Here is a 17,317-nt window from a genome sequence, read left to right on the forward strand (position 1 = left end):
AATGAACTACCTTTTCCCCAAATGTCATCTGAAAGACTTTATTCAGAGGCAGAATAGTGAGGTTGTTGAGAGGATCAATTCTAAAGCTGATGGCCTGGGTTTTATTTTAAACCAGCCTCTACTCATCAGTTTTGTGACATAAACAACCTATTTAAATGTTCTGTGCCTTAATTTCTTCATCTGCCATTGGGGAATATATTAAGACATTTTTCATAGAGTTAATATAAAATTTGAATTAAGCTCTTTTGTCTTATTCTGAAAACTATCAAATTCACAGAAAAGTTAAAAGACCTTATACTAACTTTTAACTCACATGAATCTGTATTTATCAGGCAAACTGATATTTCTACAGTGCTTAGAAGAGTTTTTGGCACATAGTAAACATCATATCACTACATAAGCAGTTATGTTAAATAAAAGTAAATTAAAACTATGAGAAAATGATTTGTAAAATACTTTTCAGAGAAAATTGATCATTTTCTCCTGAGATCCTAGAGAACATGCCAAATGTTGAAGAGAGGGAGGGAGGGAAAGAGAAAGAAAGGGAATGAGAAAATGTGCAAGAGAAAGACAGAGACAGAGATAGAGTCAAAGACAGAGACAGAAAAAAAGAAAAGGCAGGAATTAAGATGAAAAAGGAAAAATAAAAGTCCAAGGTTTTGCCCAACAATACTTTATCTGAAGGTCAACAGCGCTCTCTGCTGGACCTATGTCTTTTCTACACACTAGGCGAAAGTAATAAATTAAAATAATACATGCTACCACTCCACAAAATTAAAAAAGTATCACTTTTGTAAAGGAATATAGACAATGTTAGCATTTATTTAATAAACAAACAAATAAAAGCAAAATAATGTATCTGTAAAAATACCCTCCCCCATTGTGAGGATTTGCTAAAGGAATGGAAACAATACAAATAAATTCTAGAGAAAATGATTATAAATAGTGGAACAAAGTAATATCAGAATGGTAATGTTCTACTTTTAAAAACAATGTTTTTCTTAACAATATTTTGACCACATGGAGACTAGTTGTTCAACATATAAATTAGCAGTCAAAAAAGGAAACTAAATGTCCATTCCAGTGACCATGGAAGGTAATTCAAATAAGAGAGGAGGTATTGCCACCATTTTCTGAATTGAAGAGACAATGAGGAGACTGGAAATGATAGGAAGGTTAAAAAGATAACTATCCAATTCTCCAATCCACAGGATGGGAACCAAATTATTTTACTAAAAACTGAGAAAATTTGAAAGAAAAACCTAAAAAGTTTTAATGTCAAATTTAGTGGAAGACAAAAGTCATTTAATTTATGAAGGAATGTTTAAAAAAAATAATACAACTGCAGATTTCAAATGTATGAAGACTACAACATTTATATCTTTGTAGGGATAAGCAAATGAAACCATTATTTATTAATCCAAACAACCATTCCTTTAAAAAATAAATACCGCCCTCCCTAATAGCATCTTATAGGAATCAAAATAGGAAAAGCATCCTTAGAATTTAGAGCTGTTAGATCTAAATGAAATATAGGTATACTAAATCTAGTCCCACCATCCTTTTCCTCCCATTTGAAGGAACAGGTCCTAAAAAGAAATGGTACTTGTACAAGTCCCTCAAATTACCTTATTTAAGATCTTTATATGATACACCCTAACCGGTTTGGCTCAGTGGATAAAGCGTCAGCCTGCGGACTAAAGGGTCCCAGGTTCGATTCTGGTCAAGGGCATATATCTTTGTTGCGGGCACATACCCAGTAGGGAGTGTGCAGGAGGCAGCTGATTGATGTTTCTCTCTCATCGATGTTTCTAACTCTCTATCCCTCTCCCTTCCTCTCTGTAAAAAAAATCAATAAAATATGTATATTTTTAAAAGATCTTTATATGATAGATTAAAATCTAATACATAAAATATGAGTCATATAAACTGTCAACATAAGAAAAGTTCCAAAATGCATTTTTTAAATTACTTTAAGAATTTTGGTGGTAAACTAATTTCAGAAGCTGTAATACAATAAATATTAAATCTTATGAAACAGTTTTCTTCTACTTCTTTATGAAATCGCCTATTCCAGAATTAACAGAAAAAATTTTTGTGGTTTATAATATGCCACTCTGTTAAAAATTAAGAAATATTATACAATGAGGAAAGAACAGTCCCTGTATAGTATGAAATGGATACTAGATTTATCAGAGTGAACACTTCATAAGTTATACAAATGTCTAATCACTGGGTTGCACACCTAAAACTAATATAATGTTGTATGTCAATTGTAATTGAAAAATAAAAATGATTTTTTAAAAAGAAAATTTGAAAATAAAGAGCAGAAAAAGAGTAATAAAATTTTTTTTTAAAATCACTGTAGCTATTAAAATAAAGAAGAAAAACTACCATAGTCTGTCAGTCATTCTTTCAAGTAAAAATGGTGTTCCGTAAAAAAAATGGCTAGTTCAGCTCACAATCCAAACTATCCTACCACCATTGTTCTTCCTCAAGACAATCACTGTATTCCTGTAGGCAAAAGTGTTTCATGAGCACCACTCCTTTCTTCACACAGAATGTTAAAAATCTCAAGCACTGAGATTTGATAAATAGTAATTTTTACTGCTTCATCAAGGGCATTCTTAAAACTGGCTTTTTAAAAAACTGTATATTGATGATGAAGAAAAATACTATTAGTACAGGTTGGTGCCACTATCTTATTGTGCTAAGTCACCAATATCTTTACCCAGCATTGCTTCTGCATCAGTGTAAATGTCAAGACAGTAAAAAAAAAAAAAAAAAAAAAAAAAAAATTAAGAGCAAATAACTTCTTAATATTACTGTGAAAATACTTTTGGCCTCACAGAGCACCTGAAAAACATCTTAAGAATCTCCAGCCCTGCCGAAACCGGTTTGGCTCAGTGGATAGAGCGTCGGCCTGCAGACTGAAAGGTCCCAGGTTCGATTCCGGTCAAGGGCATGTACCTGGGTTGCGGGCACATCCCCAGTAGGAGATGTGCAAGAGGCAGCTGATCGATGTTTCTCTCTCATTGATGTTTCTAACTCTCTATCCCTCTCCCTTCCTCTCTGTAAAAAAATCAATAAAATTTATTAAAAAAAAAAAAAAAGAATCTCCAGCCCTGACCACTTTGGCTCAGTGGATAGAGCGTCGGCCTGCGGACTGAAGGGTCCTGGGTTCGATTCCAGTCAAGGGCATGTACCTTGGTTGCAGGCACATCCCCAGTGGGGGGTATGCAGGAGGTAGCTGGTCAATGTTTCTCTCTCATCGATGTTTCTAACTCTCTATCCCTCTCCCTTCCTCTCTGTAAAAAATCAATAAAATATATTTTAAAAAAAAGAATCTCCAGAGCTCCATTATCTGATGATGTGCCTTCCCTCTAACCCAGAGAACTCTGACTCTGCTGTCATGCCCTGCAAAGGAAGCCAGGGCCTGGGATGGGGGACAGTGAGATAGCCCCTCCCTGACACCCACTGTCCTCTCAGGAACACCAAGCGGACAGCTGAATTGTGGATGGATGAGTATACTAGTATACACACAGTACTATTATGCTGCCCAACCACTACTTCTTGAGAATTGCTGCTCTAAGGACACTGAAAGAACTTTAGGGAAGTGGAGTTCACAAACATAAAAATATTGACGAGGCAAAAAACGTTCAGATCTCTTTCTAGTCCCATTCTTACATTTTACAAATGATGAAAAGGGAGCACAGAGAGGAGAGGATTTACTATCTCATACATTAGTAGCAGAGATGTGATAGCACTTAGAACTTCTGAGTGGTTTTCTACTTTTCTTTGCATTATACTATTCTTCCTTTTTCAAAAATGGATTTAGCAAATTCCACATTCTCCTTCTTTAAACTAAACAATGGCATAAATACATACATTTTGTGGAGAAAAGGAGTTTATCTTTCTTAATGGAGAGTTGAGTTTTGTGGTCTTTCCTGAAGCAACTTTTGTATCAAAATGGTGCACTTCCTTTTCAAAACAATGCCGTTTTCTAATCTGTAAACACAGGACCAAAATAAAGTTTAAAATAAAGTAAACGTTTGAGCAGGCTGGAAGGATGGGGGGATAAAAGTTGATGAAAGAAGACTTGACTTGGGGTGGTGAACCAACAATAGTGTACAGATGTTGTATTGTAGAACTGCACACCTGAAACCTGTATAATTTTGTTAACCAGAGTCGCCCCAATAAAGTCAATAAAAAGGAAAAAAAAAAGTTTGAGCAGGTTAGTTGTCCCCCAAGGTCCAAATAGCTATGTTTGTTTTCAGCATTTAAAAAATTACTATTTCTAACTGATGATAATCAAATAATTTTTAAAAACACAAACAGACACCTTATTACAAGACCTAAGTAAAATATAGTAATACCACCTTAATCCTAACCAAAATAGCTTTAATTAGTGATACGTCAAAACTATAGTACTGAAAAATGATCTTCTCTTTTATAAAATAGTTCTACCATATGGACACCAAGTATAGTATTATAGCAAAGTCCAAATTACATATCTAACTGGAAAGTAAAAAAGCAAATAAAGTGGAAACCTCATTGGAAATTAAAACTCAAAATAATTTAAATGTAGATATTCATAATTTCCTACATGACAGAACTGGTTGGTTACTATTACTTTTACTAGATAGTTGATAATCTAAGTTGTATTTGACTAAATTTCTTTCATAAATACCACTAAGTTTGCTTTCCAGTCTATCCTTTTTTTCTACTTGCCAAAACCCTATTTACTTACATTATAAAAGGGAGAGGGGCATTTCTATTCATGATCCCATTCCTACCAAAAAAGAAATGAGACTCAAAGAAGTCAAGGATAAGTGTTATATGTTGAGTCCTACCTCACAACATCCAACTCTATGTACACATTTTTGAGGGGGAGGGGGAATTTTCTAGAGATTCACACTTCATTTGTAATTGGTGTTTTTCTAAAAATAAACTAGTTCATTCTATTTCTAAAAATGGTTTAATTATGAAAGTTAAAGATGGTAAGTAAAATAAACTACATAAGAATGCAAAAACTTGCCGAAACCGGTTTGGCTCAGTGGATAGAGCGTCAGCCTGCGGACTGAGGGGTCCCAGGTTCGATTCCGGTCAAGGGCATGTACTTGGGTTGCGGGCACATCCCTAGTGGGAGATGTGTAGGAAGCAGCTGATCAATGTTTCTAACTCTCTCTCTCTCTCTCCCTTCCTCTCTGGAAAAAATCAATAAAATATACTAAAAAAAAAAAAAAGATAAGATGCCTTGATGGGTCCATTACTCAGAAAAGAAATACATTTAAAAAAAAAAAAAGACTGCAAAAACTTTTTTAATATATTCAATTAAAGATATTCAATTACGTGCAAATGACATGCTGATTAAATAATACCCTTTTTATTTGTAATTAAGACTATTAAAAGTCCCAGCCTCCCCATCTCACTGCCATAAACTCTATGAGAATACATGGTATTCATCTATGAAAAGTACTGTCATTTAAATTATCTAGTAATTTAGGCCTTGCAATAATTTTTAGAAAAATTTTATCCTGTATTGATATTAAAAACTCAGTAAATAAGAGTAACCTTGTAAATATATTAAAACTACCAATACCAAAAGTATCCATGATATAAATATTCATATGAAAGGAATTTTGGACAAAAAATATGCCATTATTAGATAAAACAACAGAGGAGTTAAAACGTACAAAGTAGCTCTATTATTAATATATGCCCTAAGTAAGTATTTTATTATCAAATTCCTCATATATAAGTAAGCATCATGCAGTTTCACTTTAATGACATTGATTGTAAGTAACCCTATATAATAAAAATCTAATATGCTAAATGTCCACTTGTCCTTTCAACCAATCAAAGTGTAATATGCTAATGATATGCTAAGGCAGCTCAACTGCTCACTATGATGTACACTGACCACCAGGGGGCAGATGCTCCAACCAGTAGGTTAGCTTGCTGCTGGGGTCTGGCCAATTGGGACTGAGCGAGATGAGCCGGACACAACCTGGAGCACTCCCACAGTCCCTTCCCAGCCCCGTTCAAGCACTGGTGCGGTCCCTTGGCCTGGCCTGCGCCCTCTTGCAATCCGAGACCTCTTGGGGAATACTGGAGAGCCAGTTTCGGCCTGATCCTGCAAGCCAGGCCAAGGGACCCCTCTGATGCACGAATTCGTGCACCAGGCCTCTAGTCTTTTATAATACACTCCATTGTAATGAGTAACTAGCTAAAATTCAATTACAACAATTTACCATTTACTTTACATCTGTGACCCCACTAATCTCCACAAGTGACACTGAAAACTAGATTGATATCTGACAGCCTTGTTCAGCTATAACTAATGGGATTATTTCACTGTCAATAAACTCTGTTTACCTGCTGTGTAGTTTCTAAGGATCGAATTCTTTTCTTCTCTACTTGAAAATCATCATTTTCATCTCTGCATAGGAATGCCTGTTTCTTGGCAGATAATTTTGCAGCCAGCGTAGTTTTTTCAGGCGAGTCTTATAAAAGAAGTTAAAAAATCAGCATAAATAACTTACACTTATGCAGTTTTCCTAAGAAAAAATTGGAATCAAGATGTAGACTTATTTTAGAAATTAATATATTTTAAAAAATGAATTGCTAAACATGTTTAAAAGCACTTTTTTACCAGATTACTTTAACAAAATATAGCCAACATTTTGAGAAATGTGTTTTCAATAAGCAAGTCCAATTTTGATTTAACAGGTTTATACTTTTGTATACCACTCCCAATGTGATTTTAAAAAATATAACTGTAAGACTCTCTCAAGAAAATGTATTTTATTTCTATAAAAATATTTCTTTACATGTCTCAATGTCACTTTCTTACTAAGCTTCTTTGTTTGTTAGGATTAAAAATATAGTAAAATTAAGCTCTTATAATCTACCTTTTAATCCCACAATCCTGAAAACCCATTCTCAAGGTCATCAACCTTATAATTCACGAAATAGCATCATCCCATTTTACCAGGTGTACCGGTTAATAATGCGGATTTTGTAATCAAAGAAAACACGATAATTTCAAGAGAAACATCAAAAGTGCTTTATTCAAAGTAATGTCCATCGCTAGCTACACATTTCCCCCATCTTTCAGGTAATTTGTGGATACCGTCCCAATAGAACTTTTCTTGTTTTGAGGCAAACCATTCAGAGACCCAATTTTCCACTTCTTCGTATGTTTTGAAGTGCTGCTCAGAAAGCGCGTGTGCCATCGATTGGAACAAGTGGTCATCTGAAGGAGCAAGGTCTGGTGAATACAGCGGGTGGGTTAATACTTCCCAGGCAAAATCTTTTAAGGTGTCTTTAACTGGTTTTGTGCCGGAAGCCGGTCCATCCTTGCTGCTTGATACAGTCGCTGCAGGAAAGAAACATCTGCACAGCATATGTTTCAATGGACCTGGCGTATATAGCATACTGTTCTTAATATGTTTGCTCCCTTTAGCGCCATGTGTTTTAACCAAGGTCACCTCTCCGAGAAAGGTTGTTTCCCCAGGTGGGGATCTTTCCCTGAGGTTAGGGAGGGGATACAACCCCTTAATTAAGTGCCAGGCAGGTAGTTAAGCTACATAATCTTTACTCCCTGGAATGGAGATAAGAAACGCCCTAACCTTTGTAATAGAAATTGACAGGATTAAAATCGGCTGGTATAAATACGGATGTAACAAGACAATAAACTTCAGATCCTCATTAGATCCTAAATAGAACCTGGCTGGAGAACCTAGACAGAACATGGCGGGAGATCCTGGATAGAACCTGGCGGCAGAACCTGACTGGAGATCCGGGCTAGAACCTGGCTGGAGAACCTAGCGAGAGAACATGGACATACAACCTGGAGAGAGAACCTTGCTAGAGAACATGGCTATGCTGATGGACTGAACGCTGTCTCCTTGTCCTTCCTTTTTCGCCGACTCCGTCCACACCTTTGGGGACCCCTGGACCTGCTGGGGCTGGACCCCAGCAGTTTTGAAGTGTGTGATGGTGTATCATCATGAAGCAAAATTATTTTGCCATGTCTTCTGGAACATTCTGGTCGTTTCACGATCAAAGTATGGTTCAAATTGATTATCTGTCGGTAGCAATCAGTATTAACGGTTTCACCTGGTTTTAGAAGCTCATAATACACTAACACCTTCCTGATCCCACCAAACACAGAGCTTTGTTGATGGTTGACCTGGATCAACCCATGATTCTGTGCATTTGGGATTCTCAAAATAAATCCACTTTTCATTGCCAGTCACAATTCGATGCAAAAAAGACTTTCTTTCGTGCCGTTGAAGCAACATTTTACTGATGACTTTTCAGTTTTCCATTTGTCTTTCGTTCAGTTGATGTGGCACCCATTTTCCTTCCTTTGAAATATTTCCCATTGCTTGTAAACAACTGGAGATTGTTTGCTGAGCAACGTTTAATTTTTCTGCAAGTTATTTTTGAGTTTGACATGCATCTTCATCCAATAATGCTTTTAATTGTTTTTCAGTTGACCTGGACCGTTCTTTGTCTTTCACATCGAAATCATCACTTTTAAAACATTTAAACCAGGGTTCACAAGTATCTTGAGATGGAGCATGTTCATCATAAGCTTCCCGAAGAATACGATAACTTTCAGCAGCACTTTTCTTCAAAATAAAGTAATGAATTAAAACTTCCCGCAAATCCTCTTTTTTTGGCATGAAATTTGACATTTTTAAGCCTAAAAATATCTATGATGTTAACACCTTCAGCAAATTTGACACATGAAGTTTTGAAGCTTGCTGTCAATACAACAAAATAGCATACATATCAAATCGCATATATATCAACATATGTGTAACTCCATCTATTGAAAAAAATCCGAATTAATCGGTACACCTGGTATAAATATGAACACTAGGTTTTTAGAAAGTGAAGTAACATGCCAGTATCATACAGCTAGTAAGAGGCAGAGCCTGGATGTGACTAATTCCTGCTGTCTGACTCCAAAATACATAAGCATAATCTTTAGGTATAAAGCCAAACATAATACTCTGTCTTCTGGAAGATAACAAACACATTTCCTTTTTCCTTAATGTCTGTAAAACTGTTCTTAACTATCCCTATACATTGGTTTCTCCCTGTCCCTAAATGTATGTTCTTAAAAGTACCTTCCTTCCTCTTTGTTCTTCTCTATGAGTTCCCTTGAATTCATTAAACAAGCATTTATTTTATCAAGCCCAAACAATTCCAGACACCATGAAAAAGAAACAGTTCGTGGCCTTAAAGAATTTACAGACTATTGGGGCATAAAGATCTGTAGGCAGGTCTAGTACTGTTTTCAAAAACACAAGTTTATCTGAATAAACGCAGAAGTGAATCTATACCACACACAGCATTGGTTTTCAAGCTTTTTCTGAGGACAATATTTTTTAAAGAAAAATTGCTTATAGTTTCCAAAACAGGATGAAAGACTTAGCCAGTGATGGCGAACCTTTTGAGCTCGGCGTGTCAGCATTTTGAGAAACCCTAACTTAACTCTGGTGCCGTGTCACATATAGAAATTTTTTGATATTTGCAACCATAGTAAAACAAAGATTTATAGTTTTGATATTTATTTTACATATTTAAATGCCATTTAACAAAGAAAAATCTACCAAAAAAATGAGTTCGCGTGTCACCTCTGACACGCGTGTCACCTCTGACACGCGTGTCATAGGTTTGCCATCACTGACTTAGAACTTCTTTGGTCCACCACTATTCTTTCCCCGCTACGAGCCATGCTTTTTCCTAAGACTCATAGGAACATCATTTGAAAATTCTAAAACCGTAATTCTGCCTTTCAGACCTAGAACTTCAATCTACACAGAATGGACTTTTCTGTATGAAGTAAAATAGGGCTACAATTTCAATTTTTTTCGATAGGAATATCTGAGAGTCCCAGTACCACTTATAGAAAAGTCCCTCCTTTGCCCTCTGCTCTGTAGGAGCACTTCTATTTAAAAAAAACAAAACAAAAAACTTTCTGGCTATATGTGGAACTGAATGTGGGTTCTCCATTGTTTTCCATGGGTCTACACTACACCAATACCAAAGTGTTCTAATTACTATAGCTTTATATATAGTAAGTCAGCCCATCTCAGTGGTCGGCAAACTCATTAGTCAACAGAGCCATATATCAACAGTACAACGATTGAAATTTCTTTTGAGACCCAAATTTTTTAAACTTAAACTATATAGGTAGGTACATTGTTATTAACTTAACTAGGGTACTCCTAAGCTGACCTTTGCTAAAAACGTCCTCAATCTGATTGAGGTACGTTCGATGAGGTCGACCCCTTCCAACTCTCCCATCCACACTCGTCTTGTATACTTGTTTCCTCTATCTCCTTTCCGAAAACCGACTTCTGCGCATGGGCCACGAAGTTTCAATCGCACTGTACATGCGCGCCCGCACGTGGTATTTTGTGGAAGAGCCACACTCAAGGGGCCAAAGAACCGCGTGTGGCTTGTGAGCCGAGGTTTGCCAACCACTGGCCTATCCCATAGATTAAGTCTTCTCACCTTGACCAGATTCTCAAAGGTGTCTTTGGCTATTATTCTTAGCCCTTTGCATTTCCATATACATTTTAGAAAGACGTAATTTTGAGCTCCGCAATTTCCAGGCAAATTGGTAAAATACCCACAAAACAAACTAGCATAGTGGTTCTCAACTGGGATCATTTTAACACCCCTATCCCCACACCAGGAACATTGAGCAATCTCTGGAGACATTTTTTGTTGTCAGCAAAGGCAGGAGACAGCAGGAAAACTACTGGCATCTAGTGGGTTGAGGCCTGGGAGATGCTGCTAAATATCCCACAATGCACAGCACAGTCCCACAACAAAGAACGATCCAATTCAAAATGTTAATAGTGCCCTGTTTGAGAAACCTTGCCCCAAATAAACCAAGGGGCAAATTTGTATGGGCCCATTAAAGGGTAGGGAATAGCTACCATAAACAATAATTTAGTTTTAGAAAAATTGAACTGCCATCTGCCAAAAAAGATTAACACCCAATTCATTAAAATAAAAATCGTATTATCTACATATACAAAAAAGGTTTATCTTCATGTTCTTTATAGCAGAGAAGTTTGCAGGAAGCTTATTGAAAAGGTTAAGTCTTTAAAATACAAAGTTATAAAGAAATGAGATATATTCAGAATATTTTTTTTAAAAAAACTCCTAGAAATGAATAAGAAACCACCCAATTCAAAAATGGGCAAAAAACCTGAATATGCAGTTCAATAAAAGGAATATTTAAACGACCAATAAACATACTAAAAGATGCTCAGCCTCATTAATCAACAGAGAAATACCAATTAAAACTCATGAGAACATGACACATGCACCAAAATGGGTAAAATTTTTAATGACTGAAAATACCAAGTGCTAAAGGTTCAACCACTTTGGAAAATATTGGCAGTAACTACTATAACTGAACATATGCATACACTATGACCAGCAATTCCATTACTAAGTATATATCTGGTAGAAAATACCTATTTGCACCAGAATGAATAAGAATGTTCAAAATTGCCCAGCTGGCATGACTCAGAGATTGAGTGTCGACCTATGAACCAGGAGGTCAGGGTTCCATTCCCAGTCAGGGCACATGCCTGGGTTGCTGGCTCAGACCCCAGTAGGCAGGCATGCAGGAGACAGCCAATCAATGATTGTCTCTCATCATTGACATTTCTCTCTCTCCCTCTCCCTTCCTCTCTGAAATCAATAAAAAAATACATCTAAAAAAAAAAATATATATATATATATATATATACACACATATATATATATATACACACACATATATATATATCCATATGTTTAAAAAAGAATGTTCAAAATAGCATTAATAACCAAAAGCAGAAACCACCCAAATGTCTAACAACTATAAGATAAATTAATAAATTGCAGTATATTCATAGAAGAAAATAATATATAGCAGTAAGTACCACTATATGCAATACACAAATAAATCTCATAGTACAACATTAAGCAAAAGTAGATGGATATAATTTCATTTCTATAAAAAGGCAAAGCTCACTAATGGTGACAGAAGGGAAGATAGCAATTACCTGTGGAAAGGTGAATAACGAAGAGGATGAGAAGTGTTGGTCATATCCTATTTTTTATCTAGATGGGAGTACATTAGTGTGTTTACTTTGTGAAAATTCTTCAAACTATACACTTAGAATTTGTGCACTTTTATGTATTTAGGTTACATCTTATTAAAGAATTTACTTGAAAATATAAAGAGAGTATCAGAATACAACCATGATTTATGCCATCTGATTCTTCAAGAGAAAATTCTACATACTCTAACTCACAATAATGTTAAAATGAAAGTTGTAATTGACAACTAATTTTTTACAAAGGCAATGCAGTGGACAAAGGATAGCCTTTTCAATAAGCGATGCTAAATAATTAGATATCCATATGAAAATAAATGAACTTGGACCCATACCTTGCACCATATTAAAAAATTAACTCGAAATGCATCTTAAACCTAAAGTAAACCTACAACTACATTTTTTTTAAAAACATGTACTCAAAATATATAAAGAAACTCTCGAAACTTAACAGTATTTCACCAGAGAGATTGAAACTTAAAAAAAAAAAAAAGGAACCAAACAAGTTCTGGAACTGAAGAACTGAATAAATGAGATGAAGAAAGAACTAGCAAGCTTAGGAAATAGAGCAGACCAGATGGGAGAAAGAATTAGTGATACTGAAGACAGAAATCTAGAATTACTCAGGTGGAAGTAGAGAGAGAATCATGAGTTAAAAAAAAAAAATGATTCAAGAAGTATCTGACTCATTAGAAAGAAAAATATAAGAATAATGGGGCCCTAGACGGTTTGGCTCAGTGGATAGAGTGTCGGCCTGCAAACTGAAGGGTCCTGGGTTCGATTCTGGTCAAGGGCAGGTACCTCGTTTGCAGGCTCAATCCTGGCCCTGGTAGGGGTGCATTCGGGAGGCAACCAATTGATGTGTCTCTCTCACATCAATGTTTCTCTCTGTCTCTCCCCCTCCTTCCACTCTTTATAAAAATCAATGGGAAAAATATACTTGGGTGAGGATTAACAATAACAAAAAAAAAGAATAATGGGTATACCAGAAGAAAAGAGGAAGAAGGAAATGAAGAGCCTATTCAAACAAATAATTGATGAGAACTTCCCAAACCTATAGAAAGAACTGGGTCCTCAAATCCAAGAAGCTAACAGAACATCTGATTATCTCAATCCAAAAAGGCTTTCTCCCAGGCACATTATATTAAAACTCAAAAACTAACAACAAAGAGAGAATCTCAAGGTAGATAGGGAAAAGAAGATGGTAACCTATAAAGAAGATCCATTAGAGCATTACTGTATTTTTTTAGTAGAATACTAACCTCAGAAGATCAGGCAAATTTATCAAGAATAAATGAGGCGGATTAGAGTTTGTCTTACAATACAAATTAATATGTTTTATGAAATTCTACCATATAATTAATAATACTGCCTACAAATAACATCAGTCTCTGAACATCATTTATTCTGCCTTGCCTTCAAAAACTAATTTAAGCTAGCAAAATGTCTGAATAAATGAAAAGTCAAGCCAAGAATAAAATAATCCAAGGATTTCTGACCACTCTATGAATTATCTAAAATAATTGCAGAGAATATATGTAGAAGTACATAATCAATTATGCTAACCAAATTTATCTAAATAAGGTCTCATAACAGCAATAAATAAGGCTTCTGTTACAGATACTAACAGACCCCAGCAAAATATGAACTACCTTGACAAGGTGATGAAGTGCCATTTCTTTCAGAAGGTGGTGTACTTGGACTATTGAAATGATGTGAGGTTCCTTGGTTCATGTCATCGTTTGTAAAATTCTTTGAATGGCATGTACAACAACATGACAATGATACTTCAGCTTTTTTACTTAAGCTTTCATCCATTGGCTTTCCTAAAAAATAAAAGAACTTTTATTTATAATATTTCTAATTTTTTTTAACTCAATCTTTCTATGCAGTTAGGGTAAGCAAACACCCCAATTTGCCCAGGATTGGGAGCTATCCCAGGATGCAACACTTTTTGTGCTAAAACTGAAAAAGTACCTGGCAAATCTGGACATCAAATTTGGGACAGCAGAGAAACACTTATGCCAGAAACATGTAGAGAAGTTATCGTGTTATTTACATAAGTTATTAAAATCTAATTATAAAAAATTAATAATGTAATAAAGGCACAACATTGCAAGTATTAATTTATATTGAGATTTATTAAAATATCAATCATGGAATAAAGACCTAAAATATCTTAATTACTGCTATTTCCCTTAATCAAGAATTTGAAAGTTCAATATGTTAAATAATAATGTAAACACATAAGGGTAAATCATTCCCACATTATACTTCTATTTCAAACAGAAACATGTTTCATGATGTAGCAATTATGATACATGTATCAAAATACACTTTAAAGTCAATGTTCAAATTAAATAAAACAGGTAATTTTTAATACTTTAATATAATACAAAATTGCAATATCTACATTATGTGCCTGTGTGTTTCAATATACAATTCATAGATATAAAAAAAGCTGAGTAATTTATTTTCTCTAAAGAGTACTGACATTATTTTCCTCTCTATACTACAGAAACACTACTAATTCTATTTTCCAGAATCTCATTAAAATTTTAAGATAATCTCATTTTCCCCCAAAGATTAATTTAACATCAGTAAGAATCAAAACAGACAACCAAAAGCTTATAAAATATTTACTTTTTATTTTTAATATTTAATAATGTTATCAGTAACACAAATATTTCCTTTTAAAAAACATTATATATTCATACTTATATACATGCACATACACACACACACACACACACACATATCCATACATACACACCCATGCTTACTTTTAAATTCTGCTAACACTTTAGGTCAAAGCAATCTAATTATGTAACTAAAATGTATACAAGATGGTACTTCAGATTCATTATGTGTATTAGACAGTCTTACATAAAAGTAAATATTACTAGGCATTTTTTTGCAAATAAAGTAAATGTAATGAAAAATAATATAGATTCATACAAACAATTTTACAACAAATGCTTATCTGGTACCCAGACAAGTAGAAAGATCAACTAGAATGTTTTCCTTTTTATATATTCCATGTTTTAATGTTATGAGAAATGGACAGATAAGCAAATATACCACAGGATTTACTCAAAAAATAAACAAAACACACACACACACACACACAATTATTCCTATGATCGCATCATGACAGACCCATTTCTTGCATCTTTTACATAAAAATTATAATTAACTATAATAATAAAAGTGTAATTGCTAATTAGACCGACAGCCAGACAGCGGTGTCTTGCCTCAGCTGCGAGGGCAAAGCCCCTTGCACGAATTTCGTGCATCGGGCCTCTAGTTTTGATAATAATAAGCATGCCAAGATTCTTATATATACTCTGAATCATCAAATAAAAAACTACATTATGTTCAAATTTGTTTGGGGATTAATTGAACATATTTTGCCATATTGAAACTCTTTTGGAAGACATAATAACATCATAAAGAAAGATCTTAAAAGAGAATACTAAGTTAGCTAGAATACAGATGAATCATTCTGAATTAAAAGTACTTCATTATATTTTTTCAGGTCCCAATAAGCAACCTGAAGATAGCAATCAGCTACTTACCACTAAGAGATTGTTGCCATGCTAAAGCAGAACAAAGTAAGGCTAAGCTTTTCCCACTTCCTGTAGGGCTTTCCAACAAACAATGTTGCTTACTGTTTAATCCTCTGACAATCTATGGACACAAAAACAATTTAAAAAATCAATAAACAATTTCTTTCATGCCAGGGCCGGTTTGGCTCAGTGGATAGAGCGTCGGCCTGTGGACTGAGGGGTCCCGGGTTCGATTCCGGTTGGGGGCGTGTACCTGGGTTGCGGGCACATCCCCCGTGGGAGATGTGCAGGAGGCAGCTGGTCGATGTTTCTCTCCCATCGATGTTTCTAACTATCTATCTCTCTCCCTTCCTCTCTGTAGAAAATCAATAAAATATATTTAAAAAAAAAAAACAATTTCTTTCATTAGGGTCTCTCTCCATCAGAAGGAAACATGCATAAGAAAGTTCATAGCAACACTGTTTATAATTGCAAAAGAATGTGAACAATTCAAATATCAGAAGGATAATGTACCAAAAAAATTCTGGTATTCATATAATGGAATCCAATAAAGCAATTAAAATGGATTAACAATCAACAGGGTGACATCTTTTTTTTTTTTAAGTATATTTTTATTAATTTCACAGAGGAAGGGAGAGGGAGAGAGAGAGAAACATTAATGATGAGAGAGAATCATTGATCGTCTGGCCCCTGCATGCCCCAAACTGGGGACTGAGCCCGAAACCCAGGCATGTGCCCTGACTGGGAATTGAACCGTGACCTTCTGGTTCATAGATCGACCACTGAGCCATGCTGGAAAGGCCAGGGCTACATCTTAAAAATAATGTTGCCGTAACCGGTTTGGCTCAGTGGATAGAGCGTCAGCCTACGGACTCAAGGGTCCCAGGTTCGATTCTAGTCAAGGGCATGTACCTTGGTTGCGGGCACATCCCTAGTAGGGGGTGTGCAGGAGGCAGCTGATCGATGTTTCTCTCTCATCGATGTTTCTAACTCTGTATCCCTTTCCCTTCCTTTCTGTAAAAAATCATTAAAATATATTTTTAAAAATAAAAATCATCATTCTCCCCTTTAAAAAAATAAAAAAATAATGTTAAGCAGCCCTGGCCAGTATGGCAAAGTTGGTTGGAACATCGTCTGGTACACCAAAAATTGGCAGGTTCAATTCCTGGTCAGAGCACATACAAAGGTTGCAGGTTCAATCCCTGATCAGGACGTGTGGGAGGCAACTGATAGATGATTCTCCCCGTCTCTCGCCTTTCCTCTCTCTAAAATCTATTAAAATAATAATAATAATGTTAAGAAAAAAAATCAAGTTCTACAGAAAGAGAGGTATAGTATCATATCATTGTGCAAAGTTCAAAAATATGTAAATTAACTGGATACATACATAATAAATGTATTAAAGCAATGCTAGGAAAGAAAAAGAAAAAATTCAGGATACTAGTAATCCTGTTATTTATAAACAAGGTATAAAGCAAATATGGCAAAATATTAAAATATAACAAAGTTGGAAAGTTGGTAAACTAAAGTTTGTTTCCATGACTGAAATATCTTCAAAAAAATTACAGTAGGAACTAGAGTATACCATGTGGAAGACAATAA

At 35.1% G+C, this 17,317-nt stretch overlaps 1 protein-coding gene across 1 annotated transcript in view; it reads right to left on the bottom strand.

Annotated features, from left to right (window-relative positions):
* Positions 1-17,317, bottom strand: part of BRIP1 (BRCA1 interacting DNA helicase 1) — a 111,962-nt gene that overhangs the window by 94,269 nt on the left and 376 nt on the right. The window contains exons 2-5 of the mRNA XM_070393325.1: positions 15,725-15,836; positions 13,799-13,972; positions 6,379-6,506; positions 3,889-4,008 (exon numbers count right to left, since the gene is read on the bottom strand). Coding sequence (XP_070249426.1) covers positions 3,889-4,008; positions 6,379-6,506; positions 13,799-13,972; positions 15,725-15,836 — 534 coding nt within the window. The remainder of the gene's footprint in view (positions 1-3,888; positions 4,009-6,378; positions 6,507-13,798; positions 13,973-15,724; positions 15,837-17,317) is intronic.

This window comes from Myotis yumanensis, unplaced genomic scaffold (assembly GCF_028538775.1).
Source record: "Myotis yumanensis isolate MYYU_CA2020_CCGP unplaced genomic scaffold, mMyoYum1.0.hap1 SCAF_16, whole genome shotgun sequence".
NCBI lineage: Eukaryota > Metazoa > Chordata > Mammalia > Chiroptera > Vespertilionidae > Myotis > Myotis yumanensis.